We start from the raw sequence: 25,510 nt of genomic DNA on the forward strand, positions 1-25,510 counted from the left end.
AGAGTGACGTTGTGTTACAGTCAGACTGGTCCGGGTAAATAAGTGGGTGAAAGGTCCAACAGGCAGCGGCTACAGCAGCAGACAAACACATCTCCCAGAGCCACAGTCGACCAGGTAACATGTTATTTCTTGGTTGTTAGATTCTCGGCGTGTCTTTGTTTATTTTCTCTGACGGCTTCATTCAGTTGTCCTTGTCGTGTTTTTTTTTTTTTTCTTCTTCCTGCAGAACGGAAAGTAAAAATGTCCAAACAACCGCAGCCGATCAGTCCTCTGAAGAACTTCTTCGCGGGAGGCTTTGGAGGGGTTTGCCTCGTCTTCGCCGGACATCCACTCGACACTATCAAAGTATTTACTGCACTTGGTGTATCAGCCATGACAGAGAGTCCGGTCAAAGCAGAACCGGCGACCACAGACAGTCAGATATTTGCTCTGGAGCAGAGTCCGCTGTGTGGATGAAACAAACTCCTGCACTCGCAGAGCTCAGCAGGATCAGCTCGGGCTGCTGCTGCAGCCTTTGGCCCACATTCAGTATATTTAATGACTCAGCTCACTGCTGCTGTCATGGCCTCCTAAGGTCTCACCTGAGGACAAGAATGGTGTCACCCGTTGTCTCTGCATTAGACCTGCAGTAAATAGTTCACTACTTCTGCATAGACCGATCAACCAGCTCACCAGTGTTAGAAATTGAAGACTGCAGTTCAGAGAGGCCAGAGGTGTTTAAGGTAGTTTCAAAAAAGTCTCCTCATCACATAACTTGCCCAGCAGTGCAAAGATTTGAACTGTTAAGTGTTCTGCTCAGTTCATAACACAGTCTGTTATTTAAACCAGATTTTTTTCAAGCTGTAGACCCAACATGATATTTTATAAAGCTGTTAAAACATTGTTATAGTTGTTAAATAGACAGTTATTTACACAGAGCAGCATCTCCATTCATTTGATCTTAATGTTGGACTTATTCACTGTCTGACTTGCAGTCAGAGTCGGGGGTTAGCGCTCTGCGGAGGCCAGTCATGTTCTTCCCCATCAAGCTGTCTCTATATGTGCACATAGTGAGGTCCACGCTGCTGCCACCGCGATGCTTGACATCCTCTTCTTTTCTCAGGTCCGTTTACAGACTCAGCCCAAACCCAAACCTGGACAGAGCCTCGTGTACGCAGGAACCCTGGATTGTTTTAAGAAGACCTTAGCCAAAGAGGTAAGAAAGCATTCTGCTGTTATCTGAGGGACACATCAGATGAAATATTGCCCAAAATGTCTTTCCTCCCTCGTGCTGATGTTTTCTTGTCGTATTTTTCCCTTGCAGGGTGTGAAAGGGCTTTATAAAGGAATGGCAGCCCCCATCATCGGAGTCACACCCATGTTTGCTGTCTGCTTCTTTGGATTTGGGCTGGGCAAGAAGCTCCAACAGAGAAGCCCTGATGATGTCCTTACGTAGGTGATTGCTTTGTTGTAGGTGGTGCTGCTCACGTCACTGTTCCAAACTCTGTGGTTGATCTCGTGTAATTACATTTTCTCCTGCAGGTATCCACAGCTGTTTGCTGCAGGAATGTTGTCCGGTGTGTTCACCACGGCCATCATGGCTCCTGGAGAGCGCATCAAATGCCTCCTGCAGGTCAGAGGTTATGTGTGTGTGTAGATACAGGGTCCAATCGCTGAACAGTAGATTTCACATTAGGCTCCCTTCTGTCACAAATGCTTTACTGCTTCAAATTATAGAGGTGTTGTTATGTGGGACAGTGACTGTGAAATAATGTGTGTGTGTGTGTGTGTGTGTGTGTGTGTGTGTGTGTGTGTGTGTGTGTGTGTGTGTGTGTGTGTGCAGATCCAGGCATCATCAGGGGAGGTGAAGTATGCGGGACCCATGGACTGTGTCAAACAGCTGTACAAAACATCTGGGATCAGAGGAATCTACAAAGGCACTGCTCTGACTCTAATGAGAGGTGCATCTTTATTCTGATTGAACCGAAACCTGAGCAGACATTTTTCCTCCAATGAGTAGACAAAATAATCAGAACACTGCACTGAAAATGACATAACATTGACAGCATCAGCTCATTGACACGCTAATTCGACCCTCCTCTGTAACAGCAATTAAGTTACGTCTTAAGTTAAAGCACATTCTCTTGAAGTGTTTTCATTATTTTGTCTACCCTCCTGCAGCTGTTATCATAGTGTCTCTGTTAATGTGTGTCCTTGTGAAGACAAGATAGATAGATAGATAGATAGATAGATAGATAGATAGATAGATAGATAGATAGATAGATAGATAGATAGATAGATAGATAGATACTTTATTCATCCCCAAGGGAAATTCACAACAAAAAAGTACAAAACACGGAGCTGCTGGAAGGGCTGCCGTTCGCAACAGTGCCAGAAACCTGATGAGGTTATGCACACGAAGGTCATCTGATTAGATTCACTCTGTAACGCTCTCTGGTACAAAGTCCATATTAAACCTCACTCATATATTCAGAAGTGAAGTATTGATTGTTTCCATTGAAACATTCATATTTATCCATTTAATTAGTGATCGGGTAAATGTAACTATACATTTATAGTGACTTTTATTTCATACCTCAGACGTTCCAGCGAGTGGGATGTACTTCACGTCCTACGAGTGGCTGAAGAACCTCCTCACACCACCAGGAAGAAGGTGAATATTCCCTCTTTCCTTACAGTGTTTCTGAATGTCTGTCATATTGTAAAAAGACCTCTGAGCCGTGCATAATGTCGTGATCTCCCTGCAGCCATAATGATCTCAGCGTTCCCAGCGTGCTGTTTGCCGGAGGGATGGCCGGGATCTTTAACTGGGCTGTCGCCATTCCACCCGACGTCCTCAAGTCTCGTTACCAAACAGGTTTGTTTCTTTTAGACTCCTCCATGTGTTGTTTGAGTCTGATGGGTTCGTGGTTCAGTCTGCATCCTGTCTGCTTCATTCCCCTTGTTTCATCTTCTGGAGACCTGCTCCTCATTCTGCTGCTTCATCCTTTCATAGATTACATTCCTCATCCTGGTTTTTCCAGGATTCCACTAATGAAGAGATCTTACCTAAACCTAGGATGATGAGCAGTTAAGCAGTGTGTGTGTGACCCAGTCTCCTGTCGTGTCTCTTCCTCAGCCCCTGAAGGAAAGTATCCCAATGGTTTCCGGGACGTTCTGCGGGAGCTGATCAGAGAGGAGGGGGTGGCCTCTCTGTATAAGGGCTTCAACGCTGTCATGCTTAGAGCTTTCCCTGCAAACGCAGTGAGTGCACTTCACTTATTCTTCAGCTCAGCGACACAGTGAAGGACTCAAGCATCAAGGATAAACAAGATGCGGCCATAGATGTGTCACGTGGTCTCAGTGGTTCAGATTTGATGATATTTGATGTGAAGAAACTTAAGCTTGTCAGAAATCATCAGTGTCACTCAGTAATAGATGGGATGTAGTCCAATCATCATCACAGTCTGTGGTGTTTCAAAGGAAGATTTATGTTTTGAATTAAGATTTTCATGTTAAGGATTAACACCAAAACACCAGCACACGGTACATTTTAACACCTCTCTCACCACAACGATCCTGGAGCACATTAAAGAAATCAAAGTACGCATTTCCAAACTCGTAAATGTTCACCTCTGGACTGTAATCAGTGCGTTACAGCTGCTATAAACATGCACCAGAGGGTTTCTTTGATGTTGTTTTCAGATCTGGTGTTTCTGCAGTCATGTTGTCGTCGTGATCTGACAGTTTCAACAAAGGACACTTTTATCAACACAAGTTTTCAAAACTCTTTAGATTAGCAAGTGCTTGTCAGATACAATTTCAAGTATTTTTGTGCATTTTTACCTTTATGTTTTTTGGTAGTGGACATACAGCATTTTTCATTTAATCAGTCGGTTGACTGATTGGTGACAGCTGTGGCCAGAGGGATTGTGTCTTCATGTCCATCTCAGCCGTGAGGGAATTGGATTTAAGGATGAGCTGATTAGATTTTGAGGTCAAAAGGTCATCTCACAAAACACATAACAATATAACAACTATAACAAGAATTCATACACCCAAATTTCACACAAATGTCTCATAGAAATAAAAAAAAAAAGACATTTTATATCCAAAAGTTCAAAGGTCAGCTTCACAGTGACATCATCACATTCTGCAAAAACACTTTTTTGACCATTATGCAACACCAAAATGAGAGATTATGACCATGTTTCACATTTGGGTGAAGCGTCGTAGGTCACCATGAGCTCACTGGTTCTGCTGACATTGAGCTTCAGGTGATTGTTGTCGCACCATGTGATGAAGCTCTCCATCAGTCCTCCTCCTAAATGACAGCATGTTTCTCACTGGAAGTTATTCACTGGAATCATACCTTCACTGCATACACTAAACAGTTTTGTCTGTGTGCATCTTTTTTTTTCAGGCTTGCTTCTTAGGATTTGAGTGTGCAATGAAGTTCCTGAACTGGCTAGCACCAGACCTGTGATGAAGGCTCTGCATCGTCCTCGTTTGTGAGCCCCAGAACTCTTGAACGCAGCAGAGTTATCAGCAGTATGAAGACACACAGTGAATCAAACAATACCAAGAGATTTTAGCAACTGTCCACTAATATATTCGATTATGTTGGAAACCTTGTGGTACTTCAGAGCACGCCGATCATTCAGAGGTGCTGAGGGTTCAGAGCAGAGATGTTGTGGTGGTTGCACCTGTGCCAGTACACACACGCACACATACAGTCGAATGTTCTCACTCCTTTTGCTTTACTTGTTCTTTGATTATTTTTTTTTAATTATGTTATTTTTATACAAGAAAAGGAGTGACCTGAACATGCTGTGCCTTACCTTTTGTTATCTGTAAGCTGGTGTACGTATCAGGGAAAAGGTGCATTTTGATGTACTGTGTGTGTTCAGTCTCTCAGCAATACACACCTTTCAGACCGTCTGCTGCTTCCTCTGTGGTCACACTCACGACACTGTCTGTCTTTTTAAATGTGAAATCATGAGAGTAGTCATAATGAGATTGCTTGAACAGTATGTGAATGTCAGCAATGAGAAAGAAATAAAAACAGAGACCATATTTACAAGTTTGACTTGTGCACTTTTTTTTCAGTCTCTTTTTATTTGGATTATTTTACAACCTAGAGGCCTTGACCGTCTTACTGAAACAACTGCAACCAAGAAAGTTAAATTAACTGAGGAATAATAGTTAATGTAAAAGCAAGAAGCCAAAGTGAAAATCTAAATTCTGGTATAAGAATTAAAATGCATAATGAAAACTCACAGAACTCAGTCAGAAGAAGCAATTGAAGGTATTTCTGTCCTATAGTGACCTGTCTTCCTGCAGCATTTAGCATTCAAAATATAACTATGTGACACATCTGAGGCAGGGTGCTCATAAAGATGGCCTCAAATTCAAATAGAATTTATAAGCAGAGTTTATTTTGTAAACTTTTATAAACCTCTAGCCAGGAAGGGTTCATAACAATTTATATATATACACCAATGATTCACCTCATTGTCTGCACAGCTGCAAGATTTCATGTAAGGAGTCTTTTGAACGGACGGCCTGGACTTTTTCCAACAAAAACTCCCTTCATAAAGCAATCACATTGTAAGTCACATAAGTTTCCCTCCCTTTCCCATTTCAGTTGTGTGTACAATGAGATGAGGTTTTGCTAGACCCCCATAACGTTTTAGGTGGTTTTATACTTTGAATTTCAAACATAGGCCTCCATGGGAAGTATCCTGCACTTTTTCAAACCTGTTTCTACCAGCTGTGTAACACCAGCCTCACTCCAGGCCTCTCTCTCTCTCTCTCTCTCTCTCTCTCTCTCTCTCTCTCTCTCTCTCTCTCTCTCTCTCTCTCTCTCTCTCTCTCTATCTGTGAGTGTGTGTTGTTGCTTTGCCAAATCATCAAGTTCTGAGGCACAATGCATCGGACAGCCTTTAATTACATCTGATGTGAAAAGTCCTGGTCAATAGTTTCCGACAGGCCGTGCTAGATAAAAGAATCAATAAGCTGTGAGTGTTAGAGAGAGTGGGATGAGAGGAGGGGGAGTCTGGTTGTTCCTGCGATGCCGGTCCGGACAATACTATTTCCATCAAACCTGTGGGACAAGCTGATGCTGATATTTGACGTTTCGTATCTCAATATATGATACTTAGATTTGGTTTTGTGGTGAATTGTGAGCCATCAAACTCCAGCCTGCGACCTCTGACCCTGCACGATGAGCACTGTTGAGATACCGACTGGTTTGAAAGAGCTGCTGCAGGGATACACGGTGGAGGTGCTTCGCCGCAGGCCGCCAGACCTGGTCGAGTTTGCTGTGCAGCATTTTACACGAATTCTGGAGGGTCAAAAAAATGACCAGAGAGCCAAAAAACGCAGCGCCAAGCCCAAACGGAAAGGAGTGACCTTTGAAACTAAATCAAATAAGGCCAACAAGGACGACGATGAAGAAGAGGAGGAAGAAGACGCTAATAGTGAGTGTGATTATTTGTGTTTGTTTTCTGCTCCAAATCAATCATTGCCATAATGTAAATGTTTCAAGCCCAGAGCTTCACAGCATCGACACAAAGGAAAAGGAGAAATTGTCCACAGGCTGAAATTTGCAATAATGTTATTGATGCAAAGTTTTTGACCTTTCAGATAATCAAACATCCATATGAACAAAAGGCTGGATACTGTTAACAGACCAGCAAAATGACAGCTTCTACTGCAAATAGCAGGTCATGTGACCCAAAAGAACACTCACTAAACGAAAACAATTCACTATGCATAGAAAAAAAATGCAGAGACGAGATGAGACAACACACACACGTCATCACACACGTCACGTCCTCATTGTGAACTCTCATACATTCACTGCTGCCTCTCTCTCTCTCTCTCTCTCTCTCTCTCTCTCTCTCTCTCTCTCTCTCTCTCTCTCTCTGCAGAGTCCACCACCAGTAAATATAACCGCAGGGTCTCAGGTCAGTAAGTGGAACAATATGTGTGATGAATATTAATACACGTTTGGCCACCGTTCACTATTTGAATTTGTTTGTCCTGCTGCAGTTTGTGCAGAGGCGTACAACCCCGAGGACGATGAGGACGACGACACAGAGCCTCGGGTCGTGCACCCCAAAACTGACGAGCAGCGTCGCAGACTTCAGGAAGCCTGCAAAGACATTTTACTGTTTAAAACACTGGAGCAGGTACAACAGCACCGACGAGCTTCTGCAGAAAGGATGCAAAGAACTGGTGATGAAATGATCAGTTCTCAGATCTTTGCACTGGCTTCCTGTCAAAACTTGTATTTCTATCTTCTTTTTCACTGCACTCTCTTTAAAACCCAGCTACATGTGTTTCTGTTGCCTTGTGTCTCCATTACATGTCGTCTTAAAGCCTTTGTGCGTTTTATGTGAAGCACTTTGCTGCTCTGTTCTGTCCTAATGAAACTCCCCCACCTGATGTCCTTCCAGGAGCAGTTCTCTGAGGTTTTGGACGGCATGTTCGAGGTGTTGGTCAAACCTCAGGAACACATCATAGACCAGGGGGACGATGGGGACAATTTCTACGTGATTGAGAAGTGAGTGACAGATTTTGGTGTTTTGTTCCTGAGGTTTTATCTAAATGACACTGTGTCGGTCTTATAATGACTTCTACTCCTCGTCTGTGTGTCATTTCCAGGGGTGTGTATGACATTTTTGTACAGAAGGATGGAGTGAGTGTGTGCGTTGGAAAGTACGACAATAAGGGTAGTTTTGGTGAGCTGGCTCTCATGTACAACACGCCGCGAGCTGCCACCATCATTGCAACGCAGGAGGGTGCCCTGTGGGGCCTGGTGAGTGCAGCAAAGGGTGATGATGCTGCAGCGTACAGTTGTGTGTGTGAAACATGGTGCTAACGACAGACGAGATAAATCTTTTTCTGTTTCCTCGCAGGACCGAGCCACATTTCACAGGCTGATTGTTAGAAATAATGCCAAAAAGAGGAAGACGTATGAGGCCTTCATCGAGTGTGTCCCTCTTCTGAAGTCTCTTGAGGTTCGTATAAAGAGCACAGAGTCTGTATGAACAAAATAATAGTGGAACAAGTGGATATTTAGTCACCTTGTGGTATCTCTTTGCATCTTTCCACAAGCTGTCTGAGAGAATGAAGATTGTAGATGTTTTGGGAGCCCGAGTGTTCAAAGATGGAGACCGTTTAATAACACAGGTACACTGCTGAGACATTTGTATCTTTGGCTTCTGTTGTATTAATCAATCAGCTCAGTAAATGTGGTGTGTCTGCTGCTGTCTGTGCCTGCAGGGGGAGCAGGCCGACTGTTTCTACATTGTGGAATCAGGAGAGGTGAAGATAATGATAAAAAGCAAAGTAAGTAAACTGTCCAGTAAAGTGTTTGATTCTTCCTCATTCATCCATCTTTGGTTGCTAGTTTTTGCTACTAGGTGTAATATTTTAGTTTTTTTAACATCTTGTCATTTGTGATGTTAATGCACTAAATGACTGTAAGACTCACAGGTCCCTTTGTGTCTGTTACAGACGAAGGCGGGCCAGCAGGACAACGCAGAGGTTGAGGTGGCTCGTTGCTCTAGAGGGCAGTATTTTGGGGAGCTGGCACTGGTCACCAACAAACCTCGTGCAGCATCAGTTTATGCTGTGGGCGACACCAAATGTTTAGGTGCATCAAAGACACCAGCTTTCTGTCTTTCTGTTTCAGCTTTCTGTGTAATGCAGGCGGGGTGATGCAGCAGGCCTGCAGGGCATTCACAGCAACTCATAATCTACACATCATTCTACTTGTTCACAACACAAACAGCCAGCTCTCCATGTGGACGCAGGAGGGTCAAGAGGCTGACCAAATATCACACATTTGTCTTAAAACACCCGCCTCCACACACTGACCAAAGAGTTGGAATAGGCTCCTTCTCTTTGGCTTTATTAAAACACTATGAGCAACACAGGGCAGTAGGATTAACACGTGTGTCTCCAACGTATGTGAGGGGCTGAGTGCAATTTGCACACACGGCACAGAAACAGTGAGGTGTCTGCAATTTGTCTACACGACAGGGTCCATGTCTGAGGCCGCAGTGTGCACACAATGAACAACAAATGAACAGTGACAGAGCAAACAAACATTCTCTGTCCTACAAATCCTGTTTGTTGTGATTTGCTGATAACAAGGTCAGAATTTGGCTTTTACAGGATGAATTAATGGACCAGAATAATCTAGAGACAAAGAGAATTAATGGTCAGCTTTTAAGAACCTGATTCTTTGATTTCTAATTGAAAAGACGAAAGACTAAATCTGTCCAGAGTTCTGACAGAGCCGAGATTAAATAAACACACATCTACTAACCCTTCTAATTCAAATATCTTCCAAATATACTGTTTATTTTCCTTTTAACCACCTGTTTGCGATACTCTATAGCAAAAGTTTATATATTGAAACATGCCCTGTCTGCGATGGGCTGACATAATCTGGATTTGTCTCGTATTTCTTTCAGTAATTGACATCCAGGCTTTTGAGCGTTTGTTGGGACCCTGTATGGACATCATGAAGAGGAACATTTCCCAGTATGAAGACCAGCTGGTGGCTCTGTTTGGCTCCAGTGTTGATTTAAAACACTAAAACATGTCATTTTGAAATAAAGTAGTATTTTAAGTCAACCAGTGATGCTTAAACATACCTCATTGATAAACGACATCATTCGACTAGCCTCCTTCTACACGGCTCCTGATTTATAATTTCACGTGTTGTTCCTTTTCTGTGTGGGATGTTTTGACATGTCACAGTAGAAAAATCACAGGCGTAAATGATAAAATAAAGAATGGCTGAATTTAGCTGCTTTGGGTTCAGTATCATGGCCTACAGGAACGCTTGAACTGAACAGCGCCGTCTTTAATGTTTTTCTTGTTATGACAAGTCAAAATGTCCGCTTGTCTCTATCATCATGTGGCACTTTTTCCATTTAAAAAGTTTTAGCATTGCAATCCTGTAACACGGTCGGATTCTCTTCTTCCTTGTGAAACCTGGTGCCTACATTACCCACAATGCAACGTGACCATTGACACGATGAGGAGCAGGCTTCAGAAGTCTGGAGAGCTCACCTCTTTTAAACTCCACATCCTCAGGTTTGTTTTTTTCATTTTCATACTTCAGATCCGACTGACGCTGACTCATTGTGACATCACTTTACACAGATCCCTCTGGAGCCACTAAAGTATTTGTACAACACATATGTACGCAGCAGTCCCTGCTAAGACCTGTGTACAAACTCTGAGGTGCAATATGTTTTTGTTTTGTTTTTTTAAGTTAAAAAACCTCAATCAAGGGTTCATCAGAACAAACTACTAACCCATCAAAATCAAACACAGTGGAAGTAAACAGCCAGACTCAAACCTCAAACAATTATTTTCATATATGAACAATTATCATGCAAATTAGGCATTCCTTCCTTTGCCACTTTAGTTTCAAAATTATACGGAAACAGCTTTAGGACTGTTCACAATTAATGTTAATTTGCCATTACTGTGGTGGTCAATGGCTCAAAAATACAAAGTGCTGAACCATTTTCCATTTCAGCAAACAGTTAACAACCCTCTCTGCAGGTTAAAGCTTTGTTGTATGGTATGTATGAAATGTAAGTGCAACCTTGTTTTTAATGTCTTGAGTGAAATCACACGTCAAAGTTTAGCTCATTAACATGACCGTTCTTGCCACATAAAATATTACAAATAAAGGATTATCTCTGAAATATTCAAGTTTTCTGGAGTTTGTTTTATTTGAGTTACAAAATATGAAGTGCCATCAGCAGACTCCACGGGAGAGTTTGCCAACCTTCTTGTGTTACAAGTATTTACACCCAAAAATCAAGGATACCCATCTAAATTTGCACACTCTGCATTCTGGTATGTCCCAGAGTTCAAGTCTCTGTTAAGTTGTCCAAGTTCCATTGTCAAAGTTTAAATATTTAAAATATTTACAAAGTCCTGTATTCAAAATCTCCCAAGTCATACTGTAGCTTGTTCAATGCAAAGGCAGGTGTAACTGCTTCAGTAGTGTGAGAAAATGAACAGAGCTGGTGGAATTAAAGGAGCTGTTAAACAATTGTGGTCCTCTACAGGGTCTCCGGAGCTTCACAAGTTAATTCTTCCTCCTGTAACCAAAGCCTGGGTGAGGAAGTCTGTACATAATTATTTAAACTTATATGCTGAAATGTCTTTTTAGCCATCGCGGTAGAACAGCCTCTATGATCCTCTGTGGTGAAGAAATGAACATGACAATCAATAAAAGAGATGAAAGAAAAAGGCCACCCAGATAGTCACTCATTCTTGTTCATCAAACATCCTGATTTTTCCTCAGAGCATCTCCGAACATTAAAATAAAACTCCAATAAATAGAAATACAGCAGAGAAATGGTCAAATAAGACTTCTGGTTTGGTCCATCCCTGAGTTCTTTTGAGAAGGACAAAAATACCAGAGTGACAAAAGAAAAAAAGACTGATGTAGGGGGGTGGGGAAGCAAAAGGTTGATGGGGTACACCCTACACATTCCCATTGTGTCCAGGAAAAAAAAAATTCATATTCCTCTGGTTTCCTGAGGCTCATCAGCGAGAACATCCATGAATGGGACAGTTCCCAGCAGTGAAGGTTACACAGAGGTGATGACAATCATGAGGTGTGGTGAGATGCTGGAGATCCTGTTGAGAAGGTCAGGGGCGAGCTGCGATAAGTGGCTCTCTGAAAACTCGCATGGTGGGAAAATCTGTAGCACATAGGCAGGCTGGGAAAACAGAAATGTGAAAATGAGTCAGTTTATAATTCATGTCAAATTTACCACGACTTGACATGAGCTGCACTTATTATATACTTAACATGAGGCATCAAATGTCTTTCAGTCTTATATACCTGGACAATATTTCAGTCAAATGTGTGATTGTAAATACAGTAAAAATAATATAAAGTTAATGTAAAACTGACCCAAGGCTGTTGCACAAGGGGCAGATCGGAAGTTGTCTAAATAGTTTTGCCACCCAAGAGGAAATCCAGCTGCTGAGAGCTTTACTTTCCAAAAAATCTCTAAACTTTTCTGCTGTAAATAAATCACTTGACTAGGGCTGCAACTGTTGTATTAATTATTGATTAATCTGCTGATTACTACACGTACTATAAAATCTTAGTGACAATTGCACATTAAAACTTTCCACAATCCAAGGCAATCTATTTAGATAACTTCTTATATTTGACCAACAGTCCAAAAACCAAAAGAGGCTGAGTTTACTATCATATGTCAATATCATGCCATATGTCACGTGTCACATCCAGACATTTGAGAAGCTCGAACCAGCAAATGTTTGACATTTTGGTTTGGAAAGTGACAAATGATGACTAGATTATGAAAATAGTTGTTCAATACTTGACTTAATTATTGTGAAAGAAAGCTTGCAATACTTCACTTGAATCCCCAATGCAGAGTGCAGCAGCAGACTGTGCTAACAGAAATCTGCAGGATTGAATTCATCTGCACTTTGGCGAGGTCAGAGTCTGACCTCACCTCTGGTCTGTGGCATGTGCAAGAAGTTCACTTTTTCCTTTGTTAATTTGCATCTGTTCAATCAGTGTTTGATGTGCCAGGTATGTGTTTTAATCTGGACAATAGTTTTAGAGCGAGTCTTTATCATTAGAATGTATCATTATACATATATTTAACTAATATAACTAAGACATGTTAGTTTAAAGAATCAGTTGATAAATTAATATACAAAAACCCTTAAATATCAACGGTCATGTCTCACCTGATTGGAACCTGGGTTGGGGATATTGATGATACCAGCAGCCAACTTTGTCTGCAGGTAGTTGATGAAAGCAGCTTTAAGAGCTTGAGTTTGGTTTAGGACATCATCTTGATCTCGTCCACATGGGAGAGCAAGGAGAAGACAGAAGTCACTGTCCCCCTGTAGAAGGGAAAAAGGCAAATGTTACCAGACTCCATTTAATGAAAAATGATTCAGTGGGGGTAACACAAAAGACACATACTGTCATTCTTCGGGCAACGCTCTCCAGTTGTGAAGCCTCTAGTCTCATTCTCTGGACAATCCTAAGCAATGCGCCACCTTCTTGTAGAGGCAGTGATCGATGAGCCAGAGCTTTGTTGCCACAGACAAAATGCAACTGGACTGCAGCTGTGTCATTCTTCAATGCCAGCAGGCCTTGCCACACAATAGGGTATTTCTGTTTAAATGTGAGACAAAACAAAGACAAGTGTCAGGCAATGCCAGTTCTTTTTTTTTTTTCTTTTTCTTCTTAAATCAGACCAATAACCTTGAACACAGTTTAAGCTGTTGTGATAAGTTTGTCTTACCGTGAGCAACTGCACCATATTAACAGGCTGCGTCATCTTGCCATCCGATTTAGCCTGGAGGTCTGCTCCCTAAGGATTCCAGAATATATGAAATGTGTCAAGTACAGTGTCTGTAAAATGAAGATATCAACAGCTGGCCAGTCTATATTAATGAAGGTTAGGGTTAGACTGAATATTAGAAACCCCTCTCAGTATAATGCCGAACAATTAAACATGACCAACCACAGTTTTCGAAACAACCTTGAACTGAAATCCACACCGCTCAGAAAGTTTCTACAAAGGCTGAACATTATGTCGTGCATCAAGTGAGGATTTATTTCAGGGCTGTTGTGTTAAGACTGCATTGGTTTTAGCCATGTGTACCTACTCACCATAGTTGGAGTGACGCTCAATGGTGGTTGGGTTAGGGGTCCAACAGGAGATGTCTCTGGTAATTGAGAATGGATTCCTCTTGGGTTCGAATACATCCCTGAATACTCTGGGAATGAGCCACTTGGCCCTGGTGTTATTAGCTGAACTCTCTGAGGAGAAGCCATTGCTTGCCCAGACTGTCTGATCCCCATCATTCCATCTTTAGGAAGAGGAGAGTGTGGCCTCTTTGCCTCTAATGGCTTCGTAATATCCTTCTCAGAAACACCTTTAGGCAAAACATGTGCTCTTGGAGATAAGGATAAGGGTAGGCTGGAAGGTGCTGAAGAAGGGGGTAGACTCTCTTGAATGTGTCCAGAATGAGGGTCTGCGGCCAAACGCTCTCCCTGTTGATGCAAGAGCACACGCATATCTCTTTGTGTCATGTATGTTTCTAACTGGACACTGCCACGCAATGGCCCACGGGGATCTGTCTGCATAGGCTCTGGTTTTAGCTGTGAAGCAGATTGTCTTCCTGGAGCCTGGTGGAAGCGCCTGGTTTCTTCCTGTTCACCCTCATGACTCCTCAAAGAGCCGGGGTTTACCTTGAGAACCTTGTCTCTGCCAACAGCCTGAGGTGAGGTGGGCCGTGGTTGTATGGGACCAGACCAGGGTGAGGCAAGAGGCTCACTATGCATCCCATAGCTCATCACTGAGAGAGGTGGAGTGTTCACCCGAACATCACCTTGAACAAGATGCCCCACAGGAATTGACTGGGTAACACGGTGAGGAGACATCCGTCCCAAGCCTCCAGGCACACTATGAGGTGGCATGATAACTGACTGTTCTGGATGATGTACCCCTGTAATGAACTGTTGCATGGCAGGAAGGCCGGTGGACAACATCACTGGTATGCCCTTGGGTGATGAGGAGCCTATGGGTGAGGACACTTTAGTAAACGGGGAATGTGGATGACCTGACTTGCGAGGGGATCGTGGTTCCTGTTTGACCCCAGTGATATGTGAGGAAGCTCTGTCAGCAGCTGCTGTAACAAATCCTACATGGTTACCAGGTGGAGAGGGTAAATGGGGGCTTATGGCAGGACTTATAGCAGAGGTCCAAGTTGGTTTAGCTCCATCTGTACTATGAGAATCAGCACTGTCCATTTTCTTTTGATGTTTTATCGGCATGTAGTCTTGATGGTAACTCATTACTTGCTGGTTACCCTGTGTGAGACGCTTCACTACTCCTTGAGTTCCAGATTGGTAAGAAGATTCCATCTTTTCCAAACCAGTGCTTTCTTGTTTAATAGAAGACAAAGTAGATTGCATCTTACCAGAATGCCCATGATCGGTCTGTGATGAAGGCCCCTTTTGAAGTCCTGAATGAGAATGACCATACATTTCCTGTTTTATCTGGGGCATGGATACCAACTGCTGAGATTCCATGTCACCTGCTGTTGCCTGTGGGATCTGACTTATTTTTGCACTAATCCTCTGTGGTCCCTCTGTTTTCTGGCCTGAGTGGCTCAATACTACCACTCCTTCAGATGTGTTTACTCTCAGCCCTGGGCAAGAACCTGTACCAAGAGTAGGGCTCTCAACAATGAACCGTGTAGCACTTGTCCCCCCATCACCAACAGATGGCCCATGGTATGATCCAGCATCGTCTTTGCTGGGCCTATACGTTGGTTTGGGCAGAGCCATGTCCACACATGGATTTGCAATGTTTATGTTAACTTTGTCCTCAAGCTCAGGAGGATTGCAGACACGACTGATAACAGAGGTTGCAGTGGACGCAATAACAGAGATCACAGACTTTGTCTCAGGAGATGGTAGTGAGGCTGGAGGTCGAACGACAGATGGGGCTGGATGAGCTGGCATTCTACCATCAGGTAGTGGTGACTTATTTGGCACAACAGCTGATGGTGCGTTAGTATCAGAGGGGTTCTGATCTCGCAGGGTGAGCAGATTACTAGGAACAGAACTACTGCCTGGCAGTGGCATATTTTTGTGTTTCATAAGAATCTGTCTCAAGTCACTTGTACCATGATCAACATCCATGTTTTCAGAGTCTGAGGGTAGAGGCTGGTTTTCCTTGGATGCTAGTGGTATGAGAGGTGAAGAGGAGACTCCTGTATCTTTAGACTGGTGGCGCCAATCTGGTGGAGAAACAGGAATTCTTATTGTTTGATGGGTCGGCTGAATAGGTCTGATATTTGGCCTGTTAGCTAGTGGAGACAGGGAAGGGGAGACGCACTCAGACGGCAACTGTTGAGGCTTTGGGCACACTGGGCTCTTAGACCGGGGGTTAATAGATTTAACATGTTGAACATGTTCTTCAGAAGATGACTCTGAATCTGCATTTATATCTGCAGCCTTGAGAGCTGAGGGCTCGGGTTCTGACTTCCAAGTAGTAGGAGTAATAACCACAGCAGTTGCTGCTGATGGAGTTGTTTCAGGAACAATCTTTACACTTGAAGCAGTGCTATCGATTAAAGGAGTTGCCAATTCCTCACTTACTGAATGTCCTTCCTTTAAATCCTTTCTTACTTGTTTTTGGCCTTTCGAACGTTTAGGCGTTTTAGGTCTTCCCTTGGTGCCCTTTTTAGGTGTGGTTGGGAAGACAGGCTCCTCTTGTACAGAGGGTGGATTTGTTTCAGGTTCGTCTTCCTTGGCAGGCTGAATGAAGTCTTGCAACTCAGGTTCTGAACCTACATCTGCACTTGGTGGAGGCACTTGGGTCAAGGACACAGTTGCTTCCTCAGCAGTTATCGAGTCAATAGCCGCCATGAGTTCTGTCTCACTTGCAGGATTAGAGGGTTTTTCTTCCTCTGGGTCACATTTTACATCCGTAGGCAGGACAGGTGGTGTTGATGGTTCTGTTGGAAAAGCTGGATCTGTAAGTTTAGCAATGTTCTCCACAGCCTGCTCCAATTCCAGCTCTTGTGAAATTAAGTTTTTTGGTGGTTCCAGGAGCTCCTTTTTGTCCGAAGTGCCATTTTCCTTTTCCTCATTGTTGGAACCTCCTCTGTTAGTATTAGAGCACTTGGAAGCATGATCGCTGTGCTCACTGGGTCCTAACTTTTTTGTAGTATCCTCTTGATTCCCAAGCTCATCATCGCCTAACTGAAGAAGATCTTTCACCTCTGTGACATTTAGTCTTATTTTGAGGTTCTTGAGGACAGGAGATTTAGGAGTCCTTGATAATTTGGTTTTTCCTCTAACAATCCTATCTTTTTCCAAGGTAGGTTTCTCTTCTAAGACTGGGGAATCTGTCTCTTTCCCATTTGATTTACCCTCATAAGCCTTTTCATCTTTATCTCTGCCCAATTCTCTGCCTTGTTTGTCTTCCTCTTCTTTCTTTTGGGCAACTTTAATTGATGGATCTTCTTTACATGAACTTGATGAATCTTGCAAAGCTAAGGAATCTTCATCTGTGAAATCCATTTCCTGATCCTCCTCCTCAGCCACCTCAGTTTTTTCCCCCTTCTTAGTTGATCCAGATACTAGGACTGCAGACATCTGATTTGATGAACTCTTTGTGCCATGAGGGGATGTTTTCCCCTTTGACACTCTTGGAATTCGTTCACCACTTTCTGATTCATTTGAATCTGTGTCTTTGTCCATTTTTGATTTTTCTACTTTAACAGTTGAACTCTCATCACCCTGTCTGCGATTCTTGGGAGGACGGCCCCGTTTACTTGCAGGTGTTGGAGCAGGTGGATCCTGTTCAATATTTTGTTGTTGTGTTGCATCTTTGTCTGTGCCACGCTTTCGTGCAGAGCGCGGTGACTCTGTCATTTCCTTTCCAGAACGAACAGGTACATCATCTTCAACTGGGGTGGCATACACAGATTTAACATTTCTTCGTCTTGCTCTACCTAATGGGATGCTCTGTTCCAACATATCAGGATCTGATCCATGAATAGGAGATTTGCTTGTGGACTTCGATTCAGCTCTTGGAGATGATCCACGTTTCAGCTTCTCTTTGTCAATGCGCTCACTCTTGCGTACTGCTTGCTTCTCAGAACCAGAGGTAGAAATGACAGGAACTGGAGCAACTTGAGCAGGGGACTGTTTGCACTTTTTATTTTTAATTTCTTTTGTTTTAGGCTCTTTCTGAGGTGAGACTGGCTCATTGTTTGTGTCATTATCAACAGGCATCTGCACTTCACTTACTTGAAGATTCTTCTCTCCCTCAGGCTCTGCTACTGCTTTGCAAGTGGAATGGGTCTCTTTCTTCACTATATCGACATCCTCTGCAAGACTAGGTGGTATGGGACTAGCGGCTTCAGGTGCCTTTGGTTGTGTCATCTCAGGATCCAGCTCTGCTTCTGAAGTGCTAACAAACTCATCTTGAGAATGGCGACGACATGGTTTTTCTGCAGAGGGAGGTTTTACATCTTCAGTAAGAATATCCAATTTCCCCTCAGATGGAGAAAGTTTACATCTATCCACTGAGTAACTCGGTTCGGGAGTTGCCACTGGTGCAGTTTCAGAATCAGATGACACCTCATTTGGTGGGTGGTACATGGGTACAACAGGTTCATTTTCTTTTACCTCTTCCTTTACCTCCTCCTTTATGAAAGGCCCAGGGGTATACGGATCAGGGGCTGGATTTAACACAACACATTTCTCTTCTGGTGGAGGAAAGTCCTTGACCACAGATGAGGTGACAGAAGTAGGTGTGAGTCGGGGTTCAGAAATCAGCTCTTCAGCAGGACTGATGGGCTTAATTTCTGGCTCCATGACTGATTCTGTTGTTTCAGGTGACTGCAAAGCTTGTTGCTCTTGAACAGGTGCTTTTTCCACTTTATTCTCATCTGTGAGCATTGTTTCTCCTTTTGCTTCTGGCTGCTGGGTTTTATTCTTCTGTTGTTGTAGTCGTGTAAGTTCCAAAAAACGACTATGGAAAAGGACAACTGGTCCTGAATCAAGTTCACCATCTACTGTCCCTTGCTGACCAGTTTGTTGGTTTTGTGTATGCTCAGGTTCTTCGTGTTTGCGCTCCAAATGTTGAAGTCGCCTAGAGTCTAGCTCAAAGACAGGGCTATGAAGGAAGCGGGAGGCAAATAATTCCCTGCGCTCCTGTTCCTCCGGCTTAGGCTCCTCCTTCCTATCATCAAGTTTGTCTTCAGATCCACTTCGTATCTTTTTCTTTTTCATGTACCAGGAGGGTGTAGGTCGTGGTGTTGATTCTACCTTCTCAGTATCCTTTCTGTTGCGGAAATTTGCAAAGTGAGAATCATAATCTAAAAATGACCAGTTATCTTCTCTGGAAGATGATAGAGATTTTGCACGTTCCAGTAGAGCCTTTGTATCAGGAGTGATGGTCTGGTCAAGTGCAAATGAGTAGAATTTGTTCCTTTCTAGATGTGCTAGTTTTGGATCTGAAAACCTGTCAACCCTTGGCCTCTCTGAAAAGGGCACAGATGTTGAGGGTGCAGGAGAGTGGGGTTTGGTATCTCTGTCCTCCTCAGTGTCAGATCGCACTTCTCCAGGTTCCAAGTCATGCCAAATACCATATTCCAAACGCTTGCGATTGTGAATGTTTTTACCAAGACTTCTAGAAAAGTTCAGGTCGGGTAACAGATCTTGTTTGACTCTGCTCTCCCATCTCCTCTGCTGCTCTTCTTCCACACTAAGTAAAGGAGTGTTTAGCTTGTTTACCTGTGTGTTATGTGTTCTTTTGACTAACAGCTCTAAATCGGAGTGAATTTTTTCCTCATTTCTGTTTAACTCTTTCTGAGAAGGATCCACAAAATCCTCGTCTGCATGATGAGGGAAGTGTTGATGACCCGGAGAGGCAGTGTTGTTCCAGTCAGGATCTTCACTTTTTTGCCTGAAGCTCCTGTAGACACGCTCTCTCTTAATCCCAGAGTCATTGTCGAATTGGTCTAATTTCTTCAGTTTGTGTGATGGGAAATTATCAGTGACATCCTCAGGTGGTTTACCAACCTCATGCACAAGACTGCGATGTTCCAAGTCCTCCGTTTCACTTCCTTGGGGACTTCCTGGTTTGTCAAGTTTGTCAGACTCACGCTGCTGTTGCTGCTGGTGCAGCCTTCTATTTTGCTCCATTTGCTTGCGGTAACTCTGAGAAAGGTCAATGTCAACATGGTCCTCCTTGTTCTTAGCACTTCTGTCCGTGTCAGTATTCTGAGTGCCAAATTTGAAAGCAGCATGGTGTTCCTGTTCTCTGACACTGCTTTGGTCTGTAATCCCCTCATGTGAAAGCCTTCTGGACGAAGTGTGCCCTGGATGTCGTTTTGACTCCAATGGGTCTAAAGACCCCTCCGATTTTTCTCTTTGTCCTCTAACATCCTCTTGACCATCCTTCTGAGGGCCACTTTTATCAATTTTGAGTCTTGAATCTCGCCGCTGTGAATCTTTGTGCTTGTCAGTGTCTGACTCTTTCAAATATGTGGAACTAGCACCAAAGTCAGAGGATTGAATACCGTCCTCCTCCTCATGCCTGCTTCTTTTCTGGCGAATAGTCCTTCCACCAGAATCAGCAAAGCGCCTTTTTCTTGCAGCGAGGCGATCTGAATCCACTGATGAATCTTTCCCATCATCAGACTTCAGGTGTTTCTTGAGTCGATTTTTTCCATCCAAGTCAGAATTCTCAGCTTTACTTATTTCAGACCTTTCAGCTTTTACAGAGTCATGATGAGCATTTGACAATTGACTGCCAGTGAGAGAGTCCCCATCCCCTTTACATTTCTGCCTCTCATGGGCATCTTGGTCTGATCCCCTTCCTCTTCCAGATCCTCCATCAAAACTAGTCTCAAGTTCTGATTCAGGTAGTGGGTTGGATGGGGATTGCCCCTTTGCTTTCCTTGATTTAATCTTCTCAACTTTGTCTTTGTCACCTTTCTCCTTTCGTTTTGCACGTTTGGTTTTCTCTGCACCAGACACACGATCTGGTTGACTGCTCTTCTCACTCTTGTCACTTTTTGAGGTATGTTCCAGAAGGGCCTTTTCAGATTTGTCAAAGTGTGGAGGTGACATTGAGCTCACACTACCACTTCGTTCAGAGGACTGGCTGTAAACCCGTCGTTCTGAGTCTCTGGGAGCACGCTCAGATGGTGAAGGCGATACGGTAGGAGTAACAGGTCGCCTTGGGTGGGAAGGGCTCCACCTGCTGCGGTCAGCCTCAAAGCGTTCTCGCTCTCTTTCTCGCTCCCTCTGAATGTATGTGTATTTTCGGATGTCTTGCTCAAAGGGGTCTCTATAGTCCCTGTAGTCTCTTGGGTCTTCATGATACCGTGGGTCGAAGTGATCACCCTGGTAGTGTTCGAGTTCAGGAAAGCGGTCTCTGCTGCGAGCAGCATAGTCTCTTCGAGCATCCTCTGGATAGAGGCCAGGGGTTCGTATATTCTCATAGTAAGCCCTTTCTGCTGTAAATTCATGGTATGGAGGTCTGCGATCCTCTCTGTAGAGAGAATTGACAGAATGGGAAGAGAAAAGAAATGAATAAATAATTAACCTAAATATTTTCTAATATAATAATTTCATTTGAAAGTACTGCTCAAAATAGAAATCTTATAAACTCTATCAACTGAAATTTGTGACATTTAAAATAATGCATTTAGTTGTGGGCATTATTAATTGCATGCGATTAACAATATGGGCAATTTACCTTCGTTCAGGAGGGATTTCATAGAAGTCTCTAATGTCTTGACCAGATGCCTGCATAGATCGGTAGAATGCCATCTGACTCTCTTGACTTGCAAAATCGACCTTTCATAAAAAAATGAATGGGTTGTTAAAATACATAAATATATGAAAAATACTTTTCACTAATCATCCAAATAAACTGCGTGGTTTACCTTTATTTTATTGCCACCAATCTTCCAACCTTTTGTCTCCCTAACAGCTGCCTGAGCAAAATCTGTGTTGTTGTACAAGATGAGGGCCATCCCTTTCAATCTATCAAAAACAACCTAAAAAAATACAAAAAGATAGATTTATAATTTCGAAAACTACACAGCTTAAAATCTAAAGCTGCAAATCAAGCAACAGAAAATTTAACACTTTACCTTAACTACATGTCCATAGCGGCAGAAATGCCGAGTGAGGTATTGCTCTGTAATACTGGTTGCCAAACCGTCTAGCCAAACGCATGTTGTAGGCATACTCTTCCCAAATCCAAGCTTCAAGGAGAAATAGAACAGAATACATTAGATTGAAAACCTCAACAGGCCAGAAATGTTACTTTTGTACATCCATCCATCCATTTTCTATGCCGATTATCCCTTTTGGGGTCGCGCGGGGCCGGAGCCTATCTCGGCTGTCAACGGGCGGAAGGCGGGGTACACCCTGGACCGGTCGCCAGCCGATTGCAGGGCACATACACACAACCATTTACACTCACACTCACACCTAGGGGCAATTTAGAGTCACCAATCAACCTAATGAGCATGTTTTTGGCCTGTGGGAGGAAGCCGGAGTGCCCAGAGAGAACCCAAGCATGCACGGGAATCAAACCGGTGACCTTCTTGCTGTGAGGCACGCGCAGCCCACTTTTGTACATCATAGTGTAAAAACACTACCTTTAGCCTGTTGCTTCCCAGATACTCTCCATCCATCTTCTTAATGGCTTTGCAGACACTGGCAATATCAGAATACTGCACAAAGGCATACTGGGGAACTCCATTTACTTTCTTGATGTCAATGTCCTTGAGGAGAGAAGACAGCACAATTAGAAATCCTCATCAAATGTAAAATGTACCAATTTGCAGGACAGTCGAAAGGTAGCATACCACAATTTCTCCGAAGCGTTGAAAAATGTCCAGGAGTTGTTGGTAACTGGTGGTCTTCTCAAGGTTGCCAATAAATAGTGTCCTTGTGGCCTTTGGGTGGAACTCATCTATCCGTCCATCCAACGGCCTGAACTCATTTTCACTCTCTGTTTCTGAGGGACGGGATGGTTTATCTTTAATATTACTGTCAAACTCATGAGCTCACCCATCAACACAAAAACATAGTTTCATGAAATAACATTTGTTAAACTCATTGTTGTTTTTTGGCAACTCATTGTTTGGTCTTTGTTGGCACCATGTATTGATTACAATACTGTTTTGTGTATTTGCCATAACTTACCAGGACCATTCCAGGCAGTGACTTCAATGAGCATGCCAAAGAACAACTTTCCTTTGGAGACCGTGAGGGCTTTCTCTTGATCCTCTTGCTGTCTGAAGAACACCAGACCATAGCGGTCTTCAGATGCTCCATGGATCTGCACTGAGGTCACTTTCCCATGTTTCTTGAATTCATGGAAAAGTCCATCTTTTAAACTTGTGTCTGTGGAGGGAAAAACAAAAGCAATGTCTACCTTCACAAGTGTATTGAAATGAACAGGTACTCCAAAATCATAGCCATGACAAAGTCTACACACAATATAAATATATGTTTTAATAAGAATTAATTCACACATAAATCTGTGGAAGATGGAATGATCCTTTCCACACTGCAGACTCTCTTTGTTTTTCTCTCACAGCTTATACTTTTCTAGAGTCCCAAGATTTTATTGTAATGGTTGTGATGACTCTCTCTCTCTCTCTCTCTCTCTCTCTCTCTCTCTCTCTCTCTCTCTCTCTCTCTCTCTCTCTCTCTCTCTCCTGACATCAGCAGGGTCGTCAGTGGCATTGGCACCACCTGGGCTCTTGGGGGTTGTGGGCCTACAAGACTCTCCTGGAGCTCAGTTGCTGGCTCTCTCCCTTGCCTGTGACAGCTCCTGGCTTTTTTTTTTTTTGACCTTTTTGTTTCTTTATTCCACCTGTGTTATCTTTCTTTAAATAAATACTTTATTTAATTGGCTTTTTGTATGTGTCTCCCTCTTTTGTCATGGCCGTGCGGTCCGGTTCGTGACAGGGTGTCAACATGTCAACACTTGAATAAGCAATAGGTTATATATTTTTGTCCATTTATTATCAACTGTGAATCAAGCCTGTCCTAGTTGTTTAATTTTAAGTTTTCAACTCTAAATGTGGAGTTACAGAATGTAAGATTGTGGTCTGGGAACATTTGCTATAATTACCAAAGTAATTATGCAACAGCACATCTGTGGAAATATTAGAAGCAGAGTGACCTGTATACCAGTGGGCTCACATCCAAAATGAATGGCTTCCCACCACCAAGTAAGAGAAAAAAATGGGGGAATGTAATGAAGCTACCAAAAAAGTAAAATGAAGTTTAAGACAAAAAATAAAAGTGAATGATGATTGATTGATTTGAAGGATACATTTACTGCACATTTCACATAGAACCCCTTTCCAAACATAGACGACATATAACTGAAAAGGAATCATATAATTTCTAATAGTGTGCATATTAATCATATTAGTTAATAAAAAAACATCCTTGCAGGTATAATTTAGTTTACCAAGCCTTGGAATATTTAAGTATCAAATGCATACTTATTGGGGCACAGTTAAAAAAAACTGCATACAAATCAATAGCACATGATCGGAGACTACTGTTTTATCAAAATTAGAAATTTCAACAGCAGTCCAAGTTCTGAGTCTCTATTCTTGCTTTTAGATAATGCCCTCTGGCAACCATTTAAATCTTTACGACGCTGACTTAAAATTCATACACAATGTAGAAACTCACCTGTGGAGCGCACTGGTAGGTTCTGCACTTTAATTCCAAAGCTCCTGCGTGGCTCATCTGAGTCAAGCACCATAGACGACTGAGTAGGTGCGTGTGCAGCTGATGACTGAACAGAGCGTGCCCGAGACCCATCAGTGGAGCTGCTGTTTGTATCACTGTTTTCACACACAAAAAATAAAACAAAATCACAAACCAGAGGACAATTAGACTCTTGTCAGTCCGAGTCAATAAAACATTTGCTAATACCCACTGGAGATTTGTGCACCAAAAAAATGTATTCATCCAGTCAAGAAATCCATGTTACATGAAGCATTGTCATAACAAAACAAATGTCACACCTGCCACTGCCCGTGCTGCTGGTGCTGCTGACAGAATCAGAGCTTGAAGATCTACTGCGGGATCGAGATCGTGGGCCTCTCCCAGGGGACAAAGGAGCTCTTTTAGGGGAATGAGGAGTTTTGGGGGCTTGTCCCGTGGTCCGTTGTGGGGAAGGGTGCCTTGACTGTGAGGAGTGAGATGATCGGCTTCGACGGTGATGGTAGGTTCTGTCAACACGTCGTCCTCTGTCATCTCTGTATAGATCACGTCTTGTCGAATTAGTAAGAGTGAAAGGGTCTCGAATTCTAGAGTCAAAATGTGGGTCTGAGGCCTCAAAGCTTCCCCCGATAGCACTGCTCCCTGGGCCAGCGGCAGCAAACATAGTACGATCTCTGTAATAATCAGCATTGTAGTGACGCTGTCTGTCGAAAGTGCCACTGCGTTCATGATGTCCGTATGGGCTGTGATCATATGCACGTTCACGGCTTTCTGAGCTACTGTAAAATAAGAACAGGGTAGAGAGGGAGAAAGAGTTATAATGCTTCTAAATGAAAAATACACAACAATATATACTGTTAAGGCTATTTTGCCATCAAAATTCACAATAGTGAAAATCCAAAAAGACATTATAGCAAGGACACAGCTGCGAGACGCAAATGATAACAGGCCAGATAAGATGTGGGGTCATATTAAGTAGTCCAATATTGAAGAGCAGTGCCAGTATTTCTAATGAGACATCTTGTCATTCTTGCATTGGAAAATTTTGTCTGTCAATTTCTGATTTGTTGAATCATAAACAAACACTGGTCTTTTCTCTGGGGGTTTCAGTGAGTCGACTAAGAGGAAAGAAGTGCTGACTCTAGTTTATGTTATGGAACTGCTTTTAAAATTTTCAGC

General features: G+C 42.9%; 2 protein-coding genes across 6 annotated transcripts in view; one reads left to right on the forward strand and one right to left on the reverse strand.

Moving 5' to 3' along the window:
• Window positions 1-10,726, forward strand: LOC139329345 (mitochondrial carnitine/acylcarnitine carrier protein-like). Of its 2 annotated transcripts, XM_070959623.1 has the most exons (17): window positions 30-114; window positions 227-345; window positions 1,103-1,195; window positions 1,304-1,431; window positions 1,522-1,612; window positions 1,823-1,940; window positions 2,581-2,653; window positions 6,211-6,461; window positions 6,915-6,950; window positions 7,036-7,175; window positions 7,443-7,549; window positions 7,651-7,804; window positions 7,905-8,006; window positions 8,104-8,178; window positions 8,272-8,337; window positions 8,506-8,644; window positions 9,471-10,726. In XM_070959623.1, exons 2-17 carry the CDS (start codon window positions 241-243, stop codon window positions 9,593-9,595), a joined length of 1,803 nt encoding a protein of 600 aa, XP_070815724.1. In that variant the 5' UTR covers window positions 30-114; window positions 227-240; the 3' UTR covers window positions 9,596-10,726. The 2 variants fall into 2 exon arrangements, with proteins under 2 accessions (XP_070815723.1, XP_070815724.1); XM_070959622.1 differs by lacking the exons at window positions 6,211-6,461; window positions 6,915-6,950; window positions 7,036-7,175; ... (5 more) ...; window positions 8,506-8,644; window positions 9,471-10,726 and adding exons at window positions 2,748-2,857; window positions 3,119-3,243; window positions 4,403-5,060 and having other exon boundaries at window positions 1-114.
• The window catches only part of LOC139329343 (msx2-interacting protein), a 19,280-nt gene continuing 4,493 nt past the window's right edge, over window positions 10,724-25,510 (reverse strand). For 2 of the 4 annotated variants that reach the window (XM_070959616.1, XM_070959618.1), the window contains exons 3-15: window positions 24,634-25,110; window positions 24,296-24,450; window positions 22,784-22,984; window positions 22,444-22,595; window positions 22,234-22,359; window positions 21,721-21,834; window positions 21,511-21,624; window positions 21,321-21,421; window positions 13,700-21,113; window positions 13,329-13,397; window positions 13,004-13,198; window positions 12,763-12,921; window positions 10,724-11,750 (exon numbers count right to left, since the gene is read on the reverse strand). In XM_070959616.1, coding sequence (XP_070815717.1) covers window positions 11,619-11,750; window positions 12,763-12,921; window positions 13,004-13,198; window positions 13,329-13,397; window positions 13,700-21,113; window positions 21,321-21,421; window positions 21,511-21,624; window positions 21,721-21,834; window positions 22,234-22,359; window positions 22,444-22,595; window positions 22,784-22,984; window positions 24,296-24,450; window positions 24,634-25,110 — 9,409 coding nt within the window. In that variant the 3' untranslated portion in view covers window positions 10,724-11,618. The remainder of the gene's footprint in view (window positions 11,751-12,762; window positions 12,922-13,003; window positions 13,199-13,328; window positions 13,398-13,699; window positions 21,114-21,320; window positions 21,422-21,510; window positions 21,625-21,720; window positions 21,835-22,233; window positions 22,360-22,443; window positions 22,596-22,783; window positions 22,985-24,295; window positions 24,451-24,633; window positions 25,111-25,510) is intronic. The other 2 variants (XM_070959617.1, XM_070959619.1) reach the window with 1 other exon arrangement.

The sequence above is a fragment of the Chaetodon trifascialis genome, chromosome 3, assembly GCF_039877785.1.
Source record: "Chaetodon trifascialis isolate fChaTrf1 chromosome 3, fChaTrf1.hap1, whole genome shotgun sequence".
NCBI classification, from domain to species: Eukaryota; Metazoa; Chordata; class Actinopteri; order Chaetodontiformes; family Chaetodontidae; genus Chaetodon; species Chaetodon trifascialis.